The following is a 17,921-nucleotide window of genomic DNA, read 5'->3' on the forward strand; positions in this document are numbered from 1 at the left end:
GTGCCACAGTGCTGGATAGAAGACGGATGAGTAGTAGAGATAGATAGATAATCAGAGGAGTGGATGGGTAATAACCCTGCTTCTCCAGTAATTAATCTGACAAGGACTGGCCATATTGATGACACTTGAAAAGATCCATCCTCCCTCCCTCTCTCCCTCCCTCCCTCCTTGAGATATCATGACATATAAAAAGTATATATATTTAAGGTGTACGGTTTGAGGTTTTGATAGAAGTACTCATGTATACATAATCACAACCAAGCTAATTAACATATTCATTACCTCTACGTAGCTACCGTGTGTGTGTGTGTGTGTGTGTGTGTGTGTGTGTTTAGATTTAATTTAAAATCTATCCTTTTAGGGGCACCTGGGTGGCTCAGTCATTAAGTGTCTGCCTTTGGCTCAGGTCATGATCCCAGGGTCCTGGGATCGAGCCCCGCATCGGGCTCCCTGCTCAGCCGGGAAGCCTGCTTCTCCCTCTCCCACTCCCCCTGCTTGTGTTCCCTCTCTTGCTGTCTCTTTCTCTCTCTGTCAAATAAATAAATAAGAAAAAAATCTTTAAAAAAAAAAATCTATCCTCTTAGCAAATTACAGCATACAGTACAGGATTGTTAACTATGTCACATGCTCTGCATTAGATCTCCAGAGATTATTCATCTTGCAAGATTAAAACTTTGTACCCTTGGACCAACACCTCCCCACTTCCCCTCCCCAAACCCAGCCCCTGGCAATCACCATCCTACTCTCTGCTTCTATGAATCTGACTATTTTAAGTTCCATATGCTAGTGAGATCATGCAGTATTTTGTGGAGAACTTGCTTTCTGAACACCTTCTTGCAAAAAGGATGCATCAGCCCCTACATGGTTGTATCTTTTCCCCAATCTCCTAATTACAATTTTGTCATCCTCTTGGCAAGGAAAGCTCACCAAGGACAGCCTTGAAAAGGGGCCCCAAAATTAAATCAATGGAAAGGTATATTTTGCAGAATTTGTAATGGCTGCAGAAAAAAAGTTACCAGGAGTTAGAGTCTATGGAGTGGTATTTATTTGCCTTTTATCCTCTAGCAATGCTACATTTCAAAGACTGCTGCCTGGTTGCATTTCTTCTTGCACTGGCTCTAGGGTTGGAGATTTATTATTTCTGGGCAGGGAAGAAGCCCTGTCTGTTCTTGGCCTGATTTGCCAACCCTGGTTCCTGGTGGACTCTCTTTAGTTTGAAAAAGCTTGTTGGGTCTGTTTTCCCACTTGAAAGAAACAATCACACATAGCTACATATGTATACAAACACACATATACATGTCTATGTATATATTTTAATTAACAAAATAATACATAGTTGTAACAAATTTAAAGAAAGTAGAAACCTAGATGTCAAAAAGTGAAAACCTTGTTCTTTGGTTCTATAGACACACAAACATTTATATATATATACCACACATAAATATGGAACCTTAAAAAATCTAAGTAGGATCATATAGGATACATTTATAATTTTTTATACTTAGTGAGTGACATATTGTGGACATTTTTTCAAGTATGTCCATGTAGCTCTACCTCATTTTTCTTACGGCTGCCTGTTACCGCACTGTAAAAATGTGTAGTTTATCTAGTCTCCTACTGATAAACCTTTAGAATGGTTTAAACTAATTAACAGTAATAATAGTAACAATAGCATGACTGATTGATATTTATGTGTGTCAGCACTGTTCTGAGCACTTCATATTTACTAACTCATTAATCTTTACAATAACCCAATAAGGTAGGACTTATATTTACATCCTATGCAATACGAGGGCATTTGAAGCGCAGAGAGGTGAAAGTAACTTGCTCAAATGGCTCTGTTAGGAAGCAGCAGAGCCGGGATTCTGGCTCCAGCACATGCACTCCTAAGTTTGTGTGCAATGCAAAATGATGCTGAGTGAACATCCTTGTAGATAAATCAACCTGTATGCATTCCCACTAGGATTTCAGAAGGCGAGCGTTCTAGAAGTCGGAACGCTGAGCCATAGCTTCACCCTCCTTTCAATCAGAATCACCGAGAGGTCTGAATGTCCATGTAGACGCCGCGTCTGGGAGGGATGGGAAGAAGCGTAACTATCAAACGATGGAGGCGTAGCAAGTCCTATACAATGGCACGCTGCTGGCTCGGGTGGGCTTTGCAGGTGCACAGCCTCCTCTCTGTGGGGCGACCTAACAAAGAGGGCCGTGATCCTCTGAACTTGTCTTTAGAGAGCTGGAGGAGGCGATGTTTTCTCTTGGGTGAGGTGGGGGGTGGGACTGTGCAGCCACAGACTGTTGGGTCAGTGGTACATGAGCTCCTTCCCGCTCAACACTGGCTGGTTTGGAAGATTCCTGAAGAACCCTGTGCTGAGTCCAGGGGCGGCCCAGCGTGGCCGGGGGCGGATTGCTGGGCCGGTGGGTGCAGACTTCACTGTGTTGGTTTCCTGGCTTCTCAGGGCCCAGCCTTTATTCTTCCTTTGCCTTCCTTTCTCACACAGAGATGGAGAGCCGGGGGATCGTGGATAGCCTGCAGAGGTTTTCCTCGCTCCCTGCCTATCTACCCACAAGCTTCCACATCGCCGACGCGGAGCAGGCCTTCTTCCTTAAGGAAGCCAACCAGGACGTCACGAGGAACTCCAGTCTGCAGGCGCGGGTGGAGTCATTCTTTGTCTACCGGGCCAGGACCCCCCCGGCCATCAATGCCAGCTATGGCCCATTTTCAGCGGAGAAGACAATCCCGCGGGAGCTCTTGTTGACTTCCCCAGCCTTTGGAAACATGAAGAAGTTTCCCTTCAACTGGAAGCTGAAATCCCACATCCTCGACAGCTCCATCTACTCCAACAGACCCAAAGTGCAGACCTTGTTTTACATCACTGGGATGGACTGGGACGACAGCGACCCCGAGGAAGATCTACCGTGCGTCAAGATGTTCGCCTTCCCCGAGGCCAGGGAAGTGGCGGCCAGCTGTCGGCTGCAAGGGGACCCGGGGCTGTGTGTGGCCGAGCTGGAGCTGCTGCCTGAGTGGTTCAGCTCTGGGCTGGACCTGGAGCCCGAGGAGGAAATCCCGGCTCTGCTGGGGGGCACTGCGATGGAGCTCTTCTTCACACTGTACCCGGCTGACCAGGCTGGCCAGTGTCCACTGGAGGAGGATGGCAAGTGGGAGAACAACATCCACTCTGGCCAGGACAGCCCCCAGCAGGTGCCTCCAGCCCGGGAGAGGATCGGGAGTGTGGTGGTCTACCCAACTCAAGACGATCTGAAGTGGTCCCTGGTGAGCCTGGACGAGAACGTCGTCATCTCAGTACCCCTGAACCTCGTCCGGGAAGGGGACACGGCCACCTTTTTGGTCTCTCTGACCAGCAGCTCTGTGGCAGACCACTTCACTCTGAGGTAAGTGGCTTTGCTGGGTTGGACAGAATGGAAATCGACTTTTGGTCATCGATGAATTGTCAGTTAATAACGTGGTGTTGCTCATCTGCTGAGTATCCCGTGTAGTGAGGAAACTGACAAACGCGGAAATAGAGACCCATGCAAGACAGCAAAGTAAAGCAGGGTATTTGGGCGTGGGCCCTGGGCATCTACGTTCTCTAAAAGCTCCCCAAGTCATTCTGTTGTGAAGCCAGGACTGAAAACAAGTAGGCTGGCAGGTAAGCTCTCCGGTGACGCTCCGAATCTATCACTGCTGGCCTGGACTTGCTGCCCTAAGTGGAAACTTGGTAAATGAATTCCGCTTTCCAACTACAGGGAAGAGCTTTCCGAGACAATGTGTCCGACCTCTCAGGTTTTCATCAAGTGAAGAATCAGTAAAGAATCCTTTGGTAAAGCAAATAAGCAGTCTCTGTATGATGAAGACGCAGTTTTAGGATTGGAAAAAGTGGGCTACTTCTCTGTGTTGGGGGGGCAAACCCGTCTTTAGCTTATTGTGCTCACAAAGCTTCGCGGATGGCAGTGGCCCTGCCCCTGCGGGCTGTGTGCCCCGGGGCAAGTCGTCTAACCTCTCTGGGCTTCTGTTCCCTCGCTGGTGATGGGGATTATGATGGGCCGGACGTCTCGGGAGTGCTGTGAGGACCAGTCAGGTTAGGGAAGGTCTTGGAACAGAGTCCTCACCGAGTGTTAGCCGGTGGTGTTTCCCCGGTGCTCAGATGCTGAGGTGGTGCCATGTCAGTGAGGCCTGTTTTTCTGGTTGCAGGAGAGAAGTGGGATTCATCGTCAGCCCAGTGTAGTCCCTTTGCCTCTGAGGGAGGCGACGTGCCAGATCACACCTGTTTGGAGGTGTGGTGCTGCGGCTCCGGCAGACCCCAGGCGGGTTTCGTGGCCTGCAGGAAGCCCAGTTCCTGTGGGAAGCCTCTGGAGTTAGTTTCGGTGGTAACGGAGTCAGAACTTGGCTTGACCCGCCCTGTGCTAGTCACTGCAGTGGTCGGGCTGCGGTGGTCTACGCCCGGTTCTTGCTCTGCAGAGACTCCTTCCTGCGAAGCAGCATCAGATGCTCGCTCTACACCAAGAACGGCAAAGGTGTGGACTCTGCACTGGTGCCGCTGAGCGTACCTTCTGCCCGGACAGACGCTGCTAGTCGCCTGCGGGGGCAGGAGATGGAGAGGGAGGAAGAGGAGGCGGGTCAACCCAAGGACTGCCCCACACCTTTGTTTAAACTGCACTTGTGGAGCCTTGGTGCTGCTCCAGAGGAGGAGCACTAGCCTAGAGTTTGCAAACTGTCGGCCGCAGTGAAATCGAGGCCGCGTGCGCGCGTGGGTGTGCGTGTGCGCGTGCGTGTGTGCGTGTGCGCGTGCGCGTGTGGGTGCGCCCGCGCATGCGTGGTGGCGCATTTGTCCTTCCCCGGTGGAAGAGCGCGGCCAAGCTCTATCAGTGGGGGATTTCACTTAGTTTTCTCGGGGGTCTTGAGGCTCTGGCGCCCCGGCCTCGGCTGGCTGCAGTGAGGCGTGCGTCGTGCCCTGCCTGGTTCCCCAGCGCCCCCCGGCCTCCCTGGGGTCTCACACCTGCCCTCTTCTCCCCCTTGGCTCATCTCTCCGGCTCCTGCGGGCGCTCGCATTGTGAGTCTCCCGAAGTACTGTTGGAAAAAAGGGAGATGCAATGCTAAGAGGGGCTGGATTCTAATCTCTGCGGGCGGATGTCACCAGCTCATTCACTGCGTGTGTCGGGTGAGTCCGCGTGACCAGCAGGTGCATCCCAGCCGGTGAGACTAGAGCCGAAGAGCGCCTGGGACCCTGGGTGCAGTAGGTGCGAACTGATGCGGTTGTGCACTACGGCTGATGCTGTTATGGTGCTGTGATACATGAATCGATACTATTAATGCATACTTTACTTTCTTAAAAAGAATTTGTTTATTTAATTCTGTTTTAGAGAGAGTGGGCAGCAGCAGGGGTGGGGGAGGGGCGGAGGGACAGAGGGAATCTTAAGTAGGCACCATGCTCAGCGCGGGGCTCAGCCTCACAACCCTGAGATCATGACCCGCGTGGAAATCAAGAGTCCGGTCCTTAAAGGGCTGAGTCACCCAGGAGCCCCTCACGCTTTACATTTTTATGTGTCCGTGTGCCAGGCTCTGTGTTAACCCTTTATTTATGTGCACTTTCTTACTGTATTATCACGGGCACCATACAAAGTATTATTCATGTCCATTCTGTGGATGCGGAAACAGACTTGGAAAGGTTGGGGGTTGCTTGCTGAAGTTGTGCAGTGGGGAGGCCCTGGTTTTGGGGCCCGGGTCTGCATTCAGGAATCAGGAGCTCTCATTTGAAACTACTCTTCTGGGCTGTTCTGCATGTCTAGATAGGGACCAGTCTCTACCTATTGAACCTTTCTGGGTCAACATCTAGTTTCTTATCTTCATGCTTTCCTAGAAGGGACTGCTCCTTATTACGCTTTATTTCATGGCCACAGAAAAATGCACTGAAATTGTGGATCACCCGAACGAGAGCAAAGGCTATTTAGACAGAGCTTGCTACGCCCAGGGAGTCCGTCACCATCACTTGCGTTTGGCGGAGACTCAAGGGCAAGCAGGAGTTGGGGAGCTTATAGTGGAAAGCAGGGAAGGCTCAGGTCTGCTTGGGTCAGAGGTTGCTGGCATGGGGAGGCCAGAGGCAGGTTAAGAAGAAGTGAGCATCTTACATGATGGCTTTTCCTGCTTGGCCCTGAGTTGGAAGCAGAGGCGATAAAAAGGGACGCTGGCAGTCCTGCACCGAGTTCAGACCTTTCTGGGCCGATGACCGTGAGGCCATGGTCTGGCTCTTTGTCCTGATTGCTGCAAGGTGGTGGGTCGGAGTTTTATTATTACATTTGGTCTGGTTGTTGTCCATTTGTATATACCATCTCTCAAAATAAAACACTGTTTTTAGGCCTAGGGAAATGTGTGATTTCCCAACATAACGGATTGTCTGTTTTAATCATGTCTCTTATGAATGAAATGTGACATATTTCATTCTGGCTCAGATGGAGCCCTGGATCAAAGCGTGAACATGCACAAGATTTGCTGAGATCGAATTTCAGAGCTGAAGACGTATGGAAGGGGGACAGATGTATGTGTTTTCATGTGTCACGTTGCTATTTCAGACTGCATATTGTATTGGGGCCAATTTGAACAAAGTTGAGTTGATTATTCTCTAATACCAGAATAGTTTCTCTTAAACATTAGTATCTAAGCCTGACCATGCATTGAAAAGCCTTTTGGCAAAGGGGTAGTAAAGTGGTTTGGAGGGGTTGAGGGCTGTCGGCAAGGCAATGCTGGGCTGGACTCAGGTAGATCTTTGTTATACTTCCAAGAAAGTTTAAAATACTATGAAATTTTCCCCACTCCAAATATAATGTCCCTGAGGCTCAGAGAGATCCTGGAAAACTTTATGTCTGATTTATTAAAATAGCTCTCTCTCAGCTCATACAGAGAGCCTCTTGGGCTGACCTCCCATCCTGTTAAGCAGTGGAGCCCAGGGGTTAAGCTCATGGACTCTGGAGCCAATCTGCCAGTGTTCGAATCCTGCTTCTGCCACATACCAACGGTGTGACCTTGGGAAAGTTACTTTATCTCTCTGTGCCATAGCTTCCCTGTGTACACACGGGGACAGTGGATGCTTTAAGTGACTATGAAGCATCACCTTTGTGCTCAGACGATTCTTCCATTTCTTTCTTCCTTCCATTCCTTCCTTCCTTCCTTCCTTCCTTCCTTCCTTCCTTCCTTCCTTCCTTTCCTCCTTCCTTCCTTTTTAGAGAGGGATGGGGGCAGAGAGAGAGAGAGAGAGAATCTTATGCAGGTTCCATGCCCAGCAGGGAGCCCGATGTGGGGCTCGATCTCACAACCCTGAGATCATGACCTGAGCCAAAAGAGTCGGACCCTTAACCAACTGAGCCACCCAGGTGCCCCATTCTATTTCATTTGGTAGCCACCCCATCATTCTGGTTGTTCAGGTCAAACACCTAATAACTGTGATTGGCTTTTCTCATTCTCTGATACTCTACATATGAATGACAGCAGATGCTGGGGCTCTTCCTTTCAAATATCCAGAATCAAACTTCCTCCATTGCTGTGACCCAGGTACAAGTCAGGGTTCTGTCTGGGCTGGACACCTACAAGAGCCTCACCACCTCCTCCCTTGCCCCCTGAAGTCTCTTTTTGAGCAAAAGCCTGAGTCCTTCCACTGGCCCGCAGGCCCTGCATGATCTGGCTCTGTCGTCTCCTCGAGCTCATCTGTTAGGACTCTCCCACTCACTCCATCAGCAACAGCCCCCGGTGTTCTAAAGGACCCAGCCCCCTCCCCATTTAACACTGGACCCCCATCCCACTACCCCCTGCCCTGCTCTGATTTCTGAACATACCACTTTTGTCAATGATGTGATATATCATTATTAACGGTTCACCTCTTCTTGCTAGAATGTGAGGCAGGGACTTTTGTCTCCTTTGATGTGTCCTAAGGATCTAGAACAGTGCCTGGCGCATAGTAAGTGCTCAGGAAACATTTGTTGGATGAATGAATGAATCTGGAGGTACTGCAAGACGTTGTTCTTCAACAAAGGGTATAAATTGTCAGGACTGTATGAATTCATGATGTAAATAAATAAGTATTGAAGGTTTGGACGCTTTGAGGCTCCAATTCTGGCAAGAGTGTCCTGTTGCGTATCATGTGAGAACGGATTCACTTCTAGTTCTACATGGGCTGTGTCGGTATGTCCTGAACTTCAGTAACTCACACACCACCTTTGTGATCTTCTTGTCGTGTTCGCTACCACCACCTCCTCCCTTCATAAGTCAAGTCATTTCTGGGTGCCTTCTTGCACTTTTTTGTTTTGTTTCTAAAGATTTTATTTATTTATTTGAGATAGAGCGAGAGAGAGTGAGCATGAGTTGAGGGCGCAAAGGGAGAGGGAGAAGCAGACTCCCCGCTGAGCAGGGAGCCTGATGTGGGGCTTGATCCCAGGGCCCTGGGACCATGACCTGAGCCGAAGGCAGACGCTTAACCGACTGAGCCATCCAGGCCCCCCCTTCTTGCACTTTTTATTTACTATTTTTCTTTAAATCAAGTCACTTTTGTAAAATATATATAAATACATTGAAGAAGGAAAGCTAACATTTGTCACCATAAATAGAAACCAGTATAACTTTCTCGCGTGAAAGGGTATGACAAAAATCAATTACAGTAACAACAACAAGACAGTACTAAGTTCTAAGTGCGTATCCTACATCTGCAGCCTAGTCTCTGTTTCCAAGGGGGTTGAGCACGTGCTGCAGAGAGTGGGTTCACACTCCCTCAAGTTCAAATTCAAGTTCACATTCTCAATGGAGGGAGACAATAAACAAGCAAATGAGCAAAATCATACACAATTGAAACCTGTGCTAAGTGCCATGATGGAAACAAACAGAATGCAGTACATTTAAATTTTATTTCATTTATTTTTAAAACCTTTTGTTTTGGAATAATTTTAGACTTAGGGAAAAGTCACAAAAACTGCGGTTTCCCCTAATGCTAACATCACACACAGTCACAGCAGGAATTTAAAAACCAGGAAATTAACATTGGTATAAATTATTAACCAACCTACAGGCATTATTAAAGACTTCTGGTTGTTCCCATAATGTCCGTTTTCTGCTCCAGGATCCAGTGAAGGGCCCCACATTGCATAGAGGGGTCATATCACCTTAGTCTGCTGAATTCTGCTCCCTGGTCTTTTTTTTTTTTTGCCCTCTTTCATGACCTTGATACTTTTGAAGCATGCTGGCCAGTTATTTTTGAGAGTGTTCCTCAGCTTGGGATTGTCTGAGACTTTCTCATGATTAGGTTGAGGATGTGCCTGTTTGGCAGGAAAGCCGACGAAATGCTATGTCCTCAGTGTGTCATCATGGGAGGCGTGTGATATCGCGGTGTCTTATTATCAGGGATGCTGACTTTGGTTACTTAGCTGAAGTGGTGTTTTTCCAGTTTCTTCACTGGAAATTTGCTTTCCCACCCTTGTAACTAGGAATGATAACCTCTGGGAAGATACTTTGAGACTATGCAAATATCCTTCCTGACATTATATTTTCACTCATAAATTTCAGTGTCCATCAGTGGTGCTTGCCTAGAACGTGGTAATTTTTGTAAAAATTTATTTATTCTTTTATTTTTTAAGTAAAAGCTCTGTGCCCAGCATGGGGCTCCAACTCATGCCTCCAAGATGAAAAGTCACATGTTTTACCGACTGAGCCAGCCAGGTGCCCTGAATGTGGTAATTTTTAAATAAATCAATTAGAAATGAATATTACAGAAGAATCTTGGCTCTCCTGATCACTTCGTATTTGAAGGTATATAAGGAAGTAGGCCAATAGCAGTTAGTCACCAAAGAAGTCATTAGACTTTTTCTGCCAGGTTCTGAAATTAAGGAAGATTGTCTGTGCCCTCAGGGAATCTAGAAGGCTTTGAGGGGGTGACATTTTGACTTGAAGCATCACCTAGAAACACAAGGTACAGGGTAAGTCCTCGAGGAAGCGGTATGGACAGGAAGTGACACCAGAGAAGGGAGACCAGTGGAGTCCATGGGAGTCAACCAGGGCAGGCTTCCCGGAGGAGGAGAGTGCAGAGGATGGGCAGCTTTTGACTAATTAAAAGAAAACAAGAGGATGTATGTATGTGAGTAGGACAGTATGATCAAAGAATCTTGGGAGGCAAGTTTTCGAAGTAGTTAGAATTAGTGAGGCTAGTGGTCAGGTTTCAGCTCCTCCTTACTGGCTCTATGACCTCATACAAGTGACTTCACCTCTCTGAGCCTTGCCTTCCTCTAGTATAAGAGAACTGGTAATAGCATCTGTCTTTCAGGATGACCGTGAAGAGTAAACAAGATAATGCAGGAGGGCACTTGGCAGCAGTTTTGCCTGTGATGCTCGGTGCCGCTGTCAGCAGCATCTAAGTGGATTCTGGAAGCTTCCTCCAGTACCCACTGTGGGGGACCTGGTACCCATCACATCTACTTAATGAGCACCTGTCACGTGCCAGGCTTCCCATTAGATTCTCTGTGTGTTGTCTCAGCTCATCCTCATGACAGCTCTGGAACTTACCTGTTTCCACAACTTAGAGATCAGGGAACAGGCTCAGAAACACCAGGTCACCTGCCCGACGGTCACATAGCCAGAAAGTGACAGAGCCAGGACTCCAACCAGGCCTGCCTCCTTCAATGCCCGTACCCGTCTCATGGTGCCCCGTTTCAAATGTTCATAATCTCAATGCTTACCTTCACACTTAAATAAATAGTGGCCTGTTTGGTGAATGTGACTCAGGTGGTACCCAAAATCCAGGCTTTATTAATTTTTTCCCCAAGTAAAAGTCAGATTTCCCTTGAGGAATCTGTGCATAGTCACAGGTGTTCTGACGTCTGCAGTCCTGAAGCCCAGATCAAGTCTCGAGCTTGGAGCTAAGATCTCAGTGGTGCTCAGAAAGGAAGGCAGGTGATTATTTCTCAAACAGATCGTGACTTGCGCACCTTGTTTAGCTAGTTCCACATGTTATCTGCTGCATTTAGTGAGCCTGTTTCCATTAGTTAGTACATGATGCTTAGCCCCACCTCTGCCTCATTTTCCCTCCTAGACTCCCTCTGCCCTGGAGTCTGGGAGCTCTGACAGAGGATGGCAGGAATGGGTGTCAATTTCAGAGGCTTGAGGATTTTGGCTACAAAAGGGGATTTCGATTTGTGCAGAGAGATTTATATCAGGTCACAATTTTGGAAAATTGGAGTATGCCTAGATTTTGGTGGCGGCTGAAATTTAGTGAGTGCTTAGCTTGGGCCAAGCTACTCTTTGATGTTTCATGATTTGACCCTGGAGGTCATGGAGGGGTCAAAGCTAGGAGGTTGGAATGATTATCTTCAGGGCTCTCATACAGACAAGGAAACCCAGTATTGCTTCTGAGCCCTCCGCTCTTCGGGATGTTCTCCTGCCCGTGGGCATAGTGGAGTACCAGCAAAAACAGTGGCTCCTCCCTTGTTCCAGGTGTTTGTCTGCAGGTGGCTGGTGCGGGACCATGCCTGACCATGGCACCCAGACTCACAACCCTCTTTCTTCTCCCTGCTTAGGGTTGCCTTGTCCCTGAGGGCCATCTCCCCTATTGAAATGTTTGCCGGGCAGGGCTCCACTGCATCCACGGATGGGTCTGGCACATCACCACCGGTCTGGCAGCCCAAACATCATTGGATGATTATTTCTGTGTGTGTGTGTGTGTGTGTGTCTCTGTCATCTGGTTTTGTTTGACCAATGGTAGGCATTGGCCAGAGACTAGACAGTTCAAAGAGAGAAAGGATAAGATAGCTAGTCTCCTTCTTCCCTTCCTGCTGAGCCTTAGAAAGACACATGACTTCCTCAAGGTTGGGAAGCCATGAAGTCAGGATTTGAACCTGGGTCTTTCCATTCCCAGAATCTGAGTGCCTTGCTGCCATCCTCTGCTCAAAGAGGCTGCATCTTGAGATGGGTTTGCTGAAACATCCATCAGAGAGAATGGATAAATAAATAGCTAAATATTTATACAAAGACTTCATGTCACAATTGTTGGATACAGCTCTAAAATCTAAGGCTAAGGGGAAGAACAAAGCAAATTATCGGCTCATACCTACAGCAGGGTACAGTTCAGAACATGTGATACAATTCTGTTGGTTGTGTATAAATGCATTTATATGTAGTCAGAGGCCTAAAACATGCACGGGCATCATAACCTCCAGCATCGGGGGAGGTGGGCTGAAGGCATCCAGGGAACATGCCATATCTGCATGTTTTATTAGTTAATCCTGTTGGTGGGAGATGTGGGTGCTCATTTGTTCATATTATTATTCTCCATAGTCTTTTAGATGTTGGAAATATTTCACAATTATAATTTTCCCAGCATTTTATTATGAAAAATTTCAGGGCAAAGTTGAAAGAGATTTATAGTGGGAATCCTTATGCCCCCCTCTTAGATTCTACCATTAATATTTTAATATTTTACTGTTCTTGCCTTACTACTTATCTTTCCATTCAAAAATCCATCCTATTTTTTGATGCATTTGAAAGTAAACTGCAGATATTCATTCACTTTCCCCTAAGTAGTTCAGTGAGCACGTCATTAGCTAGGATTCAGTATTCGTGTGATTCACATATAGACCAATTTATGGAGAATTGCCATCTTAACAATATTGAATCTTTCAGTACACAAGTAAGGCTTCTTTCTCCATTTATTTACATCTTTAATTTTCTTCAGAAATACTTTGTAGTTTTTTTTATTAAGTGTATTCTTTAGTATTTTAGTTTTTAATGATATTATAAATGGCGTTGCTGATTTTATTTTCATTGCTCTAATTTTTCACTGCTAGTGTGTACAAATAAATAGCTGGCTTTTAGGTAGTGAGTCTGTGTCCTGTAGCCTTACCAAATCCACCTGTCTTTGTCTTTATGCTTAAAGTGTGTCTCTCGTAGATGGTATATACTTGCGTCTTGTATTTTTATCTATTTTGACAATGTCTTATAGTTAGAGAGATTAATCCATTAATATTTAATGTAATTACTGATGTGGTTAGACTTGGGGGGGGTCACCATTTTATTATTTGTTTTCTGTTTCCTTCTTTTGTTGTTTCTCTGTTCTTTCTTTTGTGCCTTTTTGGGGATAATTTGAATGTTTTAAAGAACACAAGTTTAACTTTTCTGTAGGCTTTTTAGCTGCACTTTCTTGAGTTGTATTTTCAGTGGTTGCTTCAGAGATTGCAATATATACACTTAACTTTTCACATTCTACTTTGAGTTATCACTTCCTGCAAAATGTAGATAGTAGGCCCATTTAGCCACCCCTTTTATGCTTAAGTTATTTTATGTAGTTATGTAGACATTTTAAAATCCTTAGAAGACAATATTATAATTTTTGCTTTAAGTAGTTTCATGTATTAAAAGGGAATTAAGAAGAAAAAGCAAAAAAACCAAAATAGTTCTTTTGTATTCATCCAGACTTTTGCCATTTCTGGTGCTCTTCATTCCTTTCTGGGGGTCCCTGTCTTCATTTGGTGCCATTTTTCTGCAGTATGAAGGATTTCTCTTGGCAATATTTTTGGAGTGCATATTTCTCTTTGTCAATGAATTCTCTCTGTTTTCTTTTATCTGAAAATGTCTTTATTTTATCCTCATTCTAGAAGCGTCTCTTTGCTATTTATGGAATTCTGGATTGGAAAGTTTTTTTTCTTTTAGCACTTTAAAGATGTTGTTCCATTCTCTTTTGGTCTCCATAGTTCTTAGCAAGAAGACGGATAGTTAATGGAATTGTTCACCTGTAGGTAATGTGTTGTTTTTCTTTTGCTGCTTTGCTTATTGTCTTTGCTTTTCAACGGTTTGACTGTGATGTGCAGAGGCATGTCTTTTTCATGTTTATCTTGCCTTGGGTTTGCTGTGTACTTGATTTTGTACATTTATGTCTTTCATCCACTTTTGGAAACCTTTCAAGCCATTATATATTAAAATTTTTTTTTTCTGTCTCATTTTCTTGCTCCTCTGCATGTCAATTGTAGGACATCATTTAGATCATTTGCTATTATGTAATAGTTCTCTGTGGCTCTGTTCATTTTTTTTCCCTGTTTTTTTTTTTTAAAGATTTTATTTATTTATTTAATTGACAGAGAGAGAGACACAGCGAGAGAGGGAACACAAGCAGGGGGAGTGGGAGAGGGAGAAGCAGGCTTCCTGCCGAGCAGGGAGCCCAATGCGGGGCTCGATCCCAGGACCCTGGGATCATGACCTGAGCTGAAGACAGTCGCTTAACCAACTGAGCCACTCAGGTGCCCCTTTTTTCCCTGTTTTTATTCTTGCCTTTTACACTGGATAACTTTTACTGACTTATCTCCAAGTTCACTGAATCTTTCCTTTGTTATCTCTATTTGCCTATTAAGTTTATCCAGTGAAATTTTATTTATAGATATTGTAGTCTTTAGTTATAGATTTTCAATTTTGTTCTTTTACTGTAATTTTTATTTCTCTGCTGAGATTTCCTGGCTTTTCGTTCATTGAGAGCATGCTCTTTTTATGTCACTGAGGATAGTTATAAATCAGTTTTATAAATCCTTTTCTGGTCATTCTAACATCTAGGTGAATCCAGGTTGGTCTCAGTTGATGGTCTTTTCACTCTTGAATGAGACTTATTTTTTTAAATCTTCGTATTTCGAGCAATGTTGTATCTTAGCTATTAGGAATGTCATGTTGTGGAGACTCTGGATTTTGTTATTCTCCACTGAATGATGTCTCTTTTGTCTCAGACAGTTTGGAAGGACTGGAACTGGAAATCTCTTGGGTCACAACTCTAGTTTCCGCATAGATCTTATGTCTTTATTGAGATACTTTGAGACTGATCTGCATATACACTGTTCAGGGTTCAGCCAGATATTGGCAGGTGTAATTTGGGCATGCCCTCTCCTGCTCTTGCCCTTCCATGATTCCCTTATCTCTCTTTAGCTGCCTCAGCTACTCTGGACTCAGTCCTGTGCTCCCCCAGCAGCCCCCCCAACCCCCGCAAAAAAACCCCCTTCTGCATCCCCTCTATGGGTGGTGCTTCCCCTGCCTCCCACAAGGATGACTGCACTGTCTTTCAGGCTAAATGTGGCAAAAATGGGGCAGTCCTTTCTTAGAGCTGTCCTCCTTCTCTAAGTGTGCACTCCCCACCATGATCTGTTCCTGTTCTCTCTCTAGTGCCTTCAGGTAGCTGCTTTTTACCTTATACCTAGGGTTGGCAGCTGCTGTCGGCAGGTGAGTGGCATCTTCCTCAGTCATTACCTGAAGTCGGTGTAGCCTATTTATATTTAATGTAATTACTGATAGGATTGAAGTCTGCTGTTTTGCCATTTGTTTTTTATTTGTCTCATCTTATTTCTGCCCTTCTCTTCCTTCTTTCTTGATTTCCTTTGTGTTAATCAAATATATTTTATTATTCCATTTTAATTAATCTGTTGGGTTTTTTAAAGCTATATCTTTTTGCATTTTAAGTGGTTGTTATAGGGATTTAGTATGCATCTTTAACCTTATCAGGATCTAATTGGAGTGACATTTTATTACACTTGGTAACATATAGTTACTTTGGAGCGGTATTGTGTCATTCTCACCTTCCTTTGTGCTATTATTGTATATGTTGTATGGATATATGTTATATTTTGACACTTTTAAGATTCCAATTATTTTGTAGAATGTAGAATGTCTCTCAGTTTGGATTTGTCTGATGTTTCCTCATGCTTAGATTCAGGTTATGCATCTTTTGCATGAATGCCACAAATGTGATGCTCAGCTCTCACTGCATCCTATTAGATGGTGCATGATTTTAATTTGCTCTGTTGCTGGTGATGTTCATTTTGTTCACCTAATTAAGGCGGTACCTGCCAGTGTTTTCCACTATGAATATACTGTTTTGCTGTTTGTAATTAATAGGGTTTTGTGGGGACTTATTATGACTCTATAAACATCTCATTCCTCATCAAACTTCCAATTTATCATTTGTTAATTTACATTTGCACAGAATTATGATTTCCTCTCATTGAATGGCTTTGCCCAGTGGAGGCAGTAGTGAGAGACTGCGGGGTGGGCAGGAGTAGAGAAACTAGGGTAATTATATTCCTCTTGTTCTTCTTCCTGATATGACTCTGGCAGAGGCTGCTTGCCCCCTCTGGCTTCACCTTCTGTGGGACACATGCTCTCCTCCAGTTGACCCTGCCAGGATTTTAGTCCCCAATGATGGCCACAGTCCTGGGATTTTAGGTGACACCCCTCCCTCCCCATATCTCTCTAGCATAGGGGGTGGAGTTGCTTCTTGCTGTTGCTAAAGCATGGGTTGCTTCACCATTCCCTGGTGAGTTCTTACTTTTCTGCCATATAGAACAAATTCTCTGTATTAAACTCCCTCTGTTGAGTTATAAAGAGTTGCTTCTGTTTTCCTAGCTGGACCCTGCTGGTACAGAGCAGGGTCATCCTTTCACTTTGGGACATTGAGTTTGAGGTGCCTTTGGGACATTTAGATGGAAAGGTGGGAAGGCCAGTGAGATATATGTGTGTCTGAGGCTCAAAATTGATGTCTTTCCTGGAGACACATATTTAGGTGTTCCTGGCAGTTTGATCATAAAAATTGAAGCCTTGGGAAGGATGAGATTTTCTGAGAAAAAATCATGAGAAGAAATGATAAAGATGAGCCTTCAGAAGAACCACCAGGGAAGGAGCAGGAAAACCGGGGGAACGTGACATCACACAAGCCAAGAGAAGTGACGGGAAAGAAGGGTGGGTCAACAGAGTTGAATGCTGCCAGGAGGTCGGACGGGAAGCAAAAATGATCCTTTGCATTTTACATGTGGAGGCCACTGGTGACTTTAATAAGATGCTCAGTGGATTCATGTGAATAAAAGCCAGATTGAAGGGTTTTGGGGGTACAGTTCTGACTCCAGTTACAATGCATGGGGTTCTGCTGGAGCGGACCGGCTGCTCCTCTCATAAGGGCACACAGTCTCTTGTTTATCACAGTCCTCTCTGCTCCCCACTCCTCCCCCAAACTGGGTAAAAATTCTGGACCTAATTCCAATGTGTGTGTGTGTTGGTGGGGGGAAGTCCCCCCCACCAAGCAACCCTCTGATACCAGCTGATGTCCTACAATTCAACTCAACTCTGACACTCTCCACCCTGAGAGTGTATTAATCAGATCCTACAGGCTAAGGGCTCGGTCCCACAAGACTGCCCCTCCCCACTTCCGACGTCATTTGTGAGTCCAGGTGGTCACCTATGCTTCTGGCCAATTGGCCATACACTACAGGTTCTCACAGCCCTCTCCATGGGTTTGGCTCATTTGCTAGAGTGGCTCACAGAATTCAGGAAATCAGTTTACTCACTAGATGACTGGATTATTGCAAAGGATATTAAAGGGTACGAATCAACAGCCAGATGAAGAGATACATAGGACAAGGTCTTGAACAAAGGAGCTTCTGTCCTCATGGAGTTTGGGGCCCAGTATGGCGGCAGGTAGGTGCATTCTGGTTCAGCATCCTGGAAGCTCTCCAAACCCCATCCTTTTGGGTTTTTGTGGAGACTTCATTACACAGGCATGATTGATTAAATCATTGGTGATTGAACTCAGTCTCTAGCTTCTCTCCCTTCCCTGGAGGATGGGCGTGGGACTGAAAGGTCCAGCCTTCTAATCACATGTTTCTCCTGGTAACCAGCTCCCGTCCTTAGATGTTGTCCAAAAGTCACTCATTAACACAAGCTCAGATATGTTTGAAACGGGCCTGTTATGAATTATCAAGATACCTTTATCACTCTCACCATTTAGGAAATTCTAAAGGTTTCAGGAGCTCTGTGACAGAAATGGGGACAAAGACCAAATATATATTTCTTTTTTTCCCTAAATATGTATTTCTTACTATAAGTCATGCTATCACAAAGGGCAAGTGATCTCTAAGGTGTATTAGTTAGGGATTCAGGT

The 17,921-nt window shown here is 45.3% G+C and overlaps 1 protein-coding gene across 2 annotated transcripts in view; it reads left to right on the forward strand.

Annotated features, from left to right (window-relative positions):
- Positions 1–17,921, forward strand: part of LOC116649090 (transmembrane protein 132B-like) — a 260,617-nt gene that overhangs the window by 142,273 nt on the left and 100,423 nt on the right. For both annotated transcript variants that reach the window (XM_032431612.1, XM_032431611.1), the window contains exon 2: positions 2,499–3,390. In XM_032431612.1, coding sequence (XP_032287503.1) covers positions 2,499–3,390 — 892 coding nt within the window. The remainder of the gene's footprint in view (positions 1–2,498; positions 3,391–17,921) is intronic.

Source organism: Phoca vitulina, unplaced genomic scaffold (genome assembly GCF_004348235.1).
Source record: "Phoca vitulina isolate PV1807 unplaced genomic scaffold, GSC_HSeal_1.0 scaffold46, whole genome shotgun sequence".
Classification (NCBI taxonomy): Eukaryota; Metazoa; Chordata; class Mammalia; order Carnivora; family Phocidae; genus Phoca; species Phoca vitulina.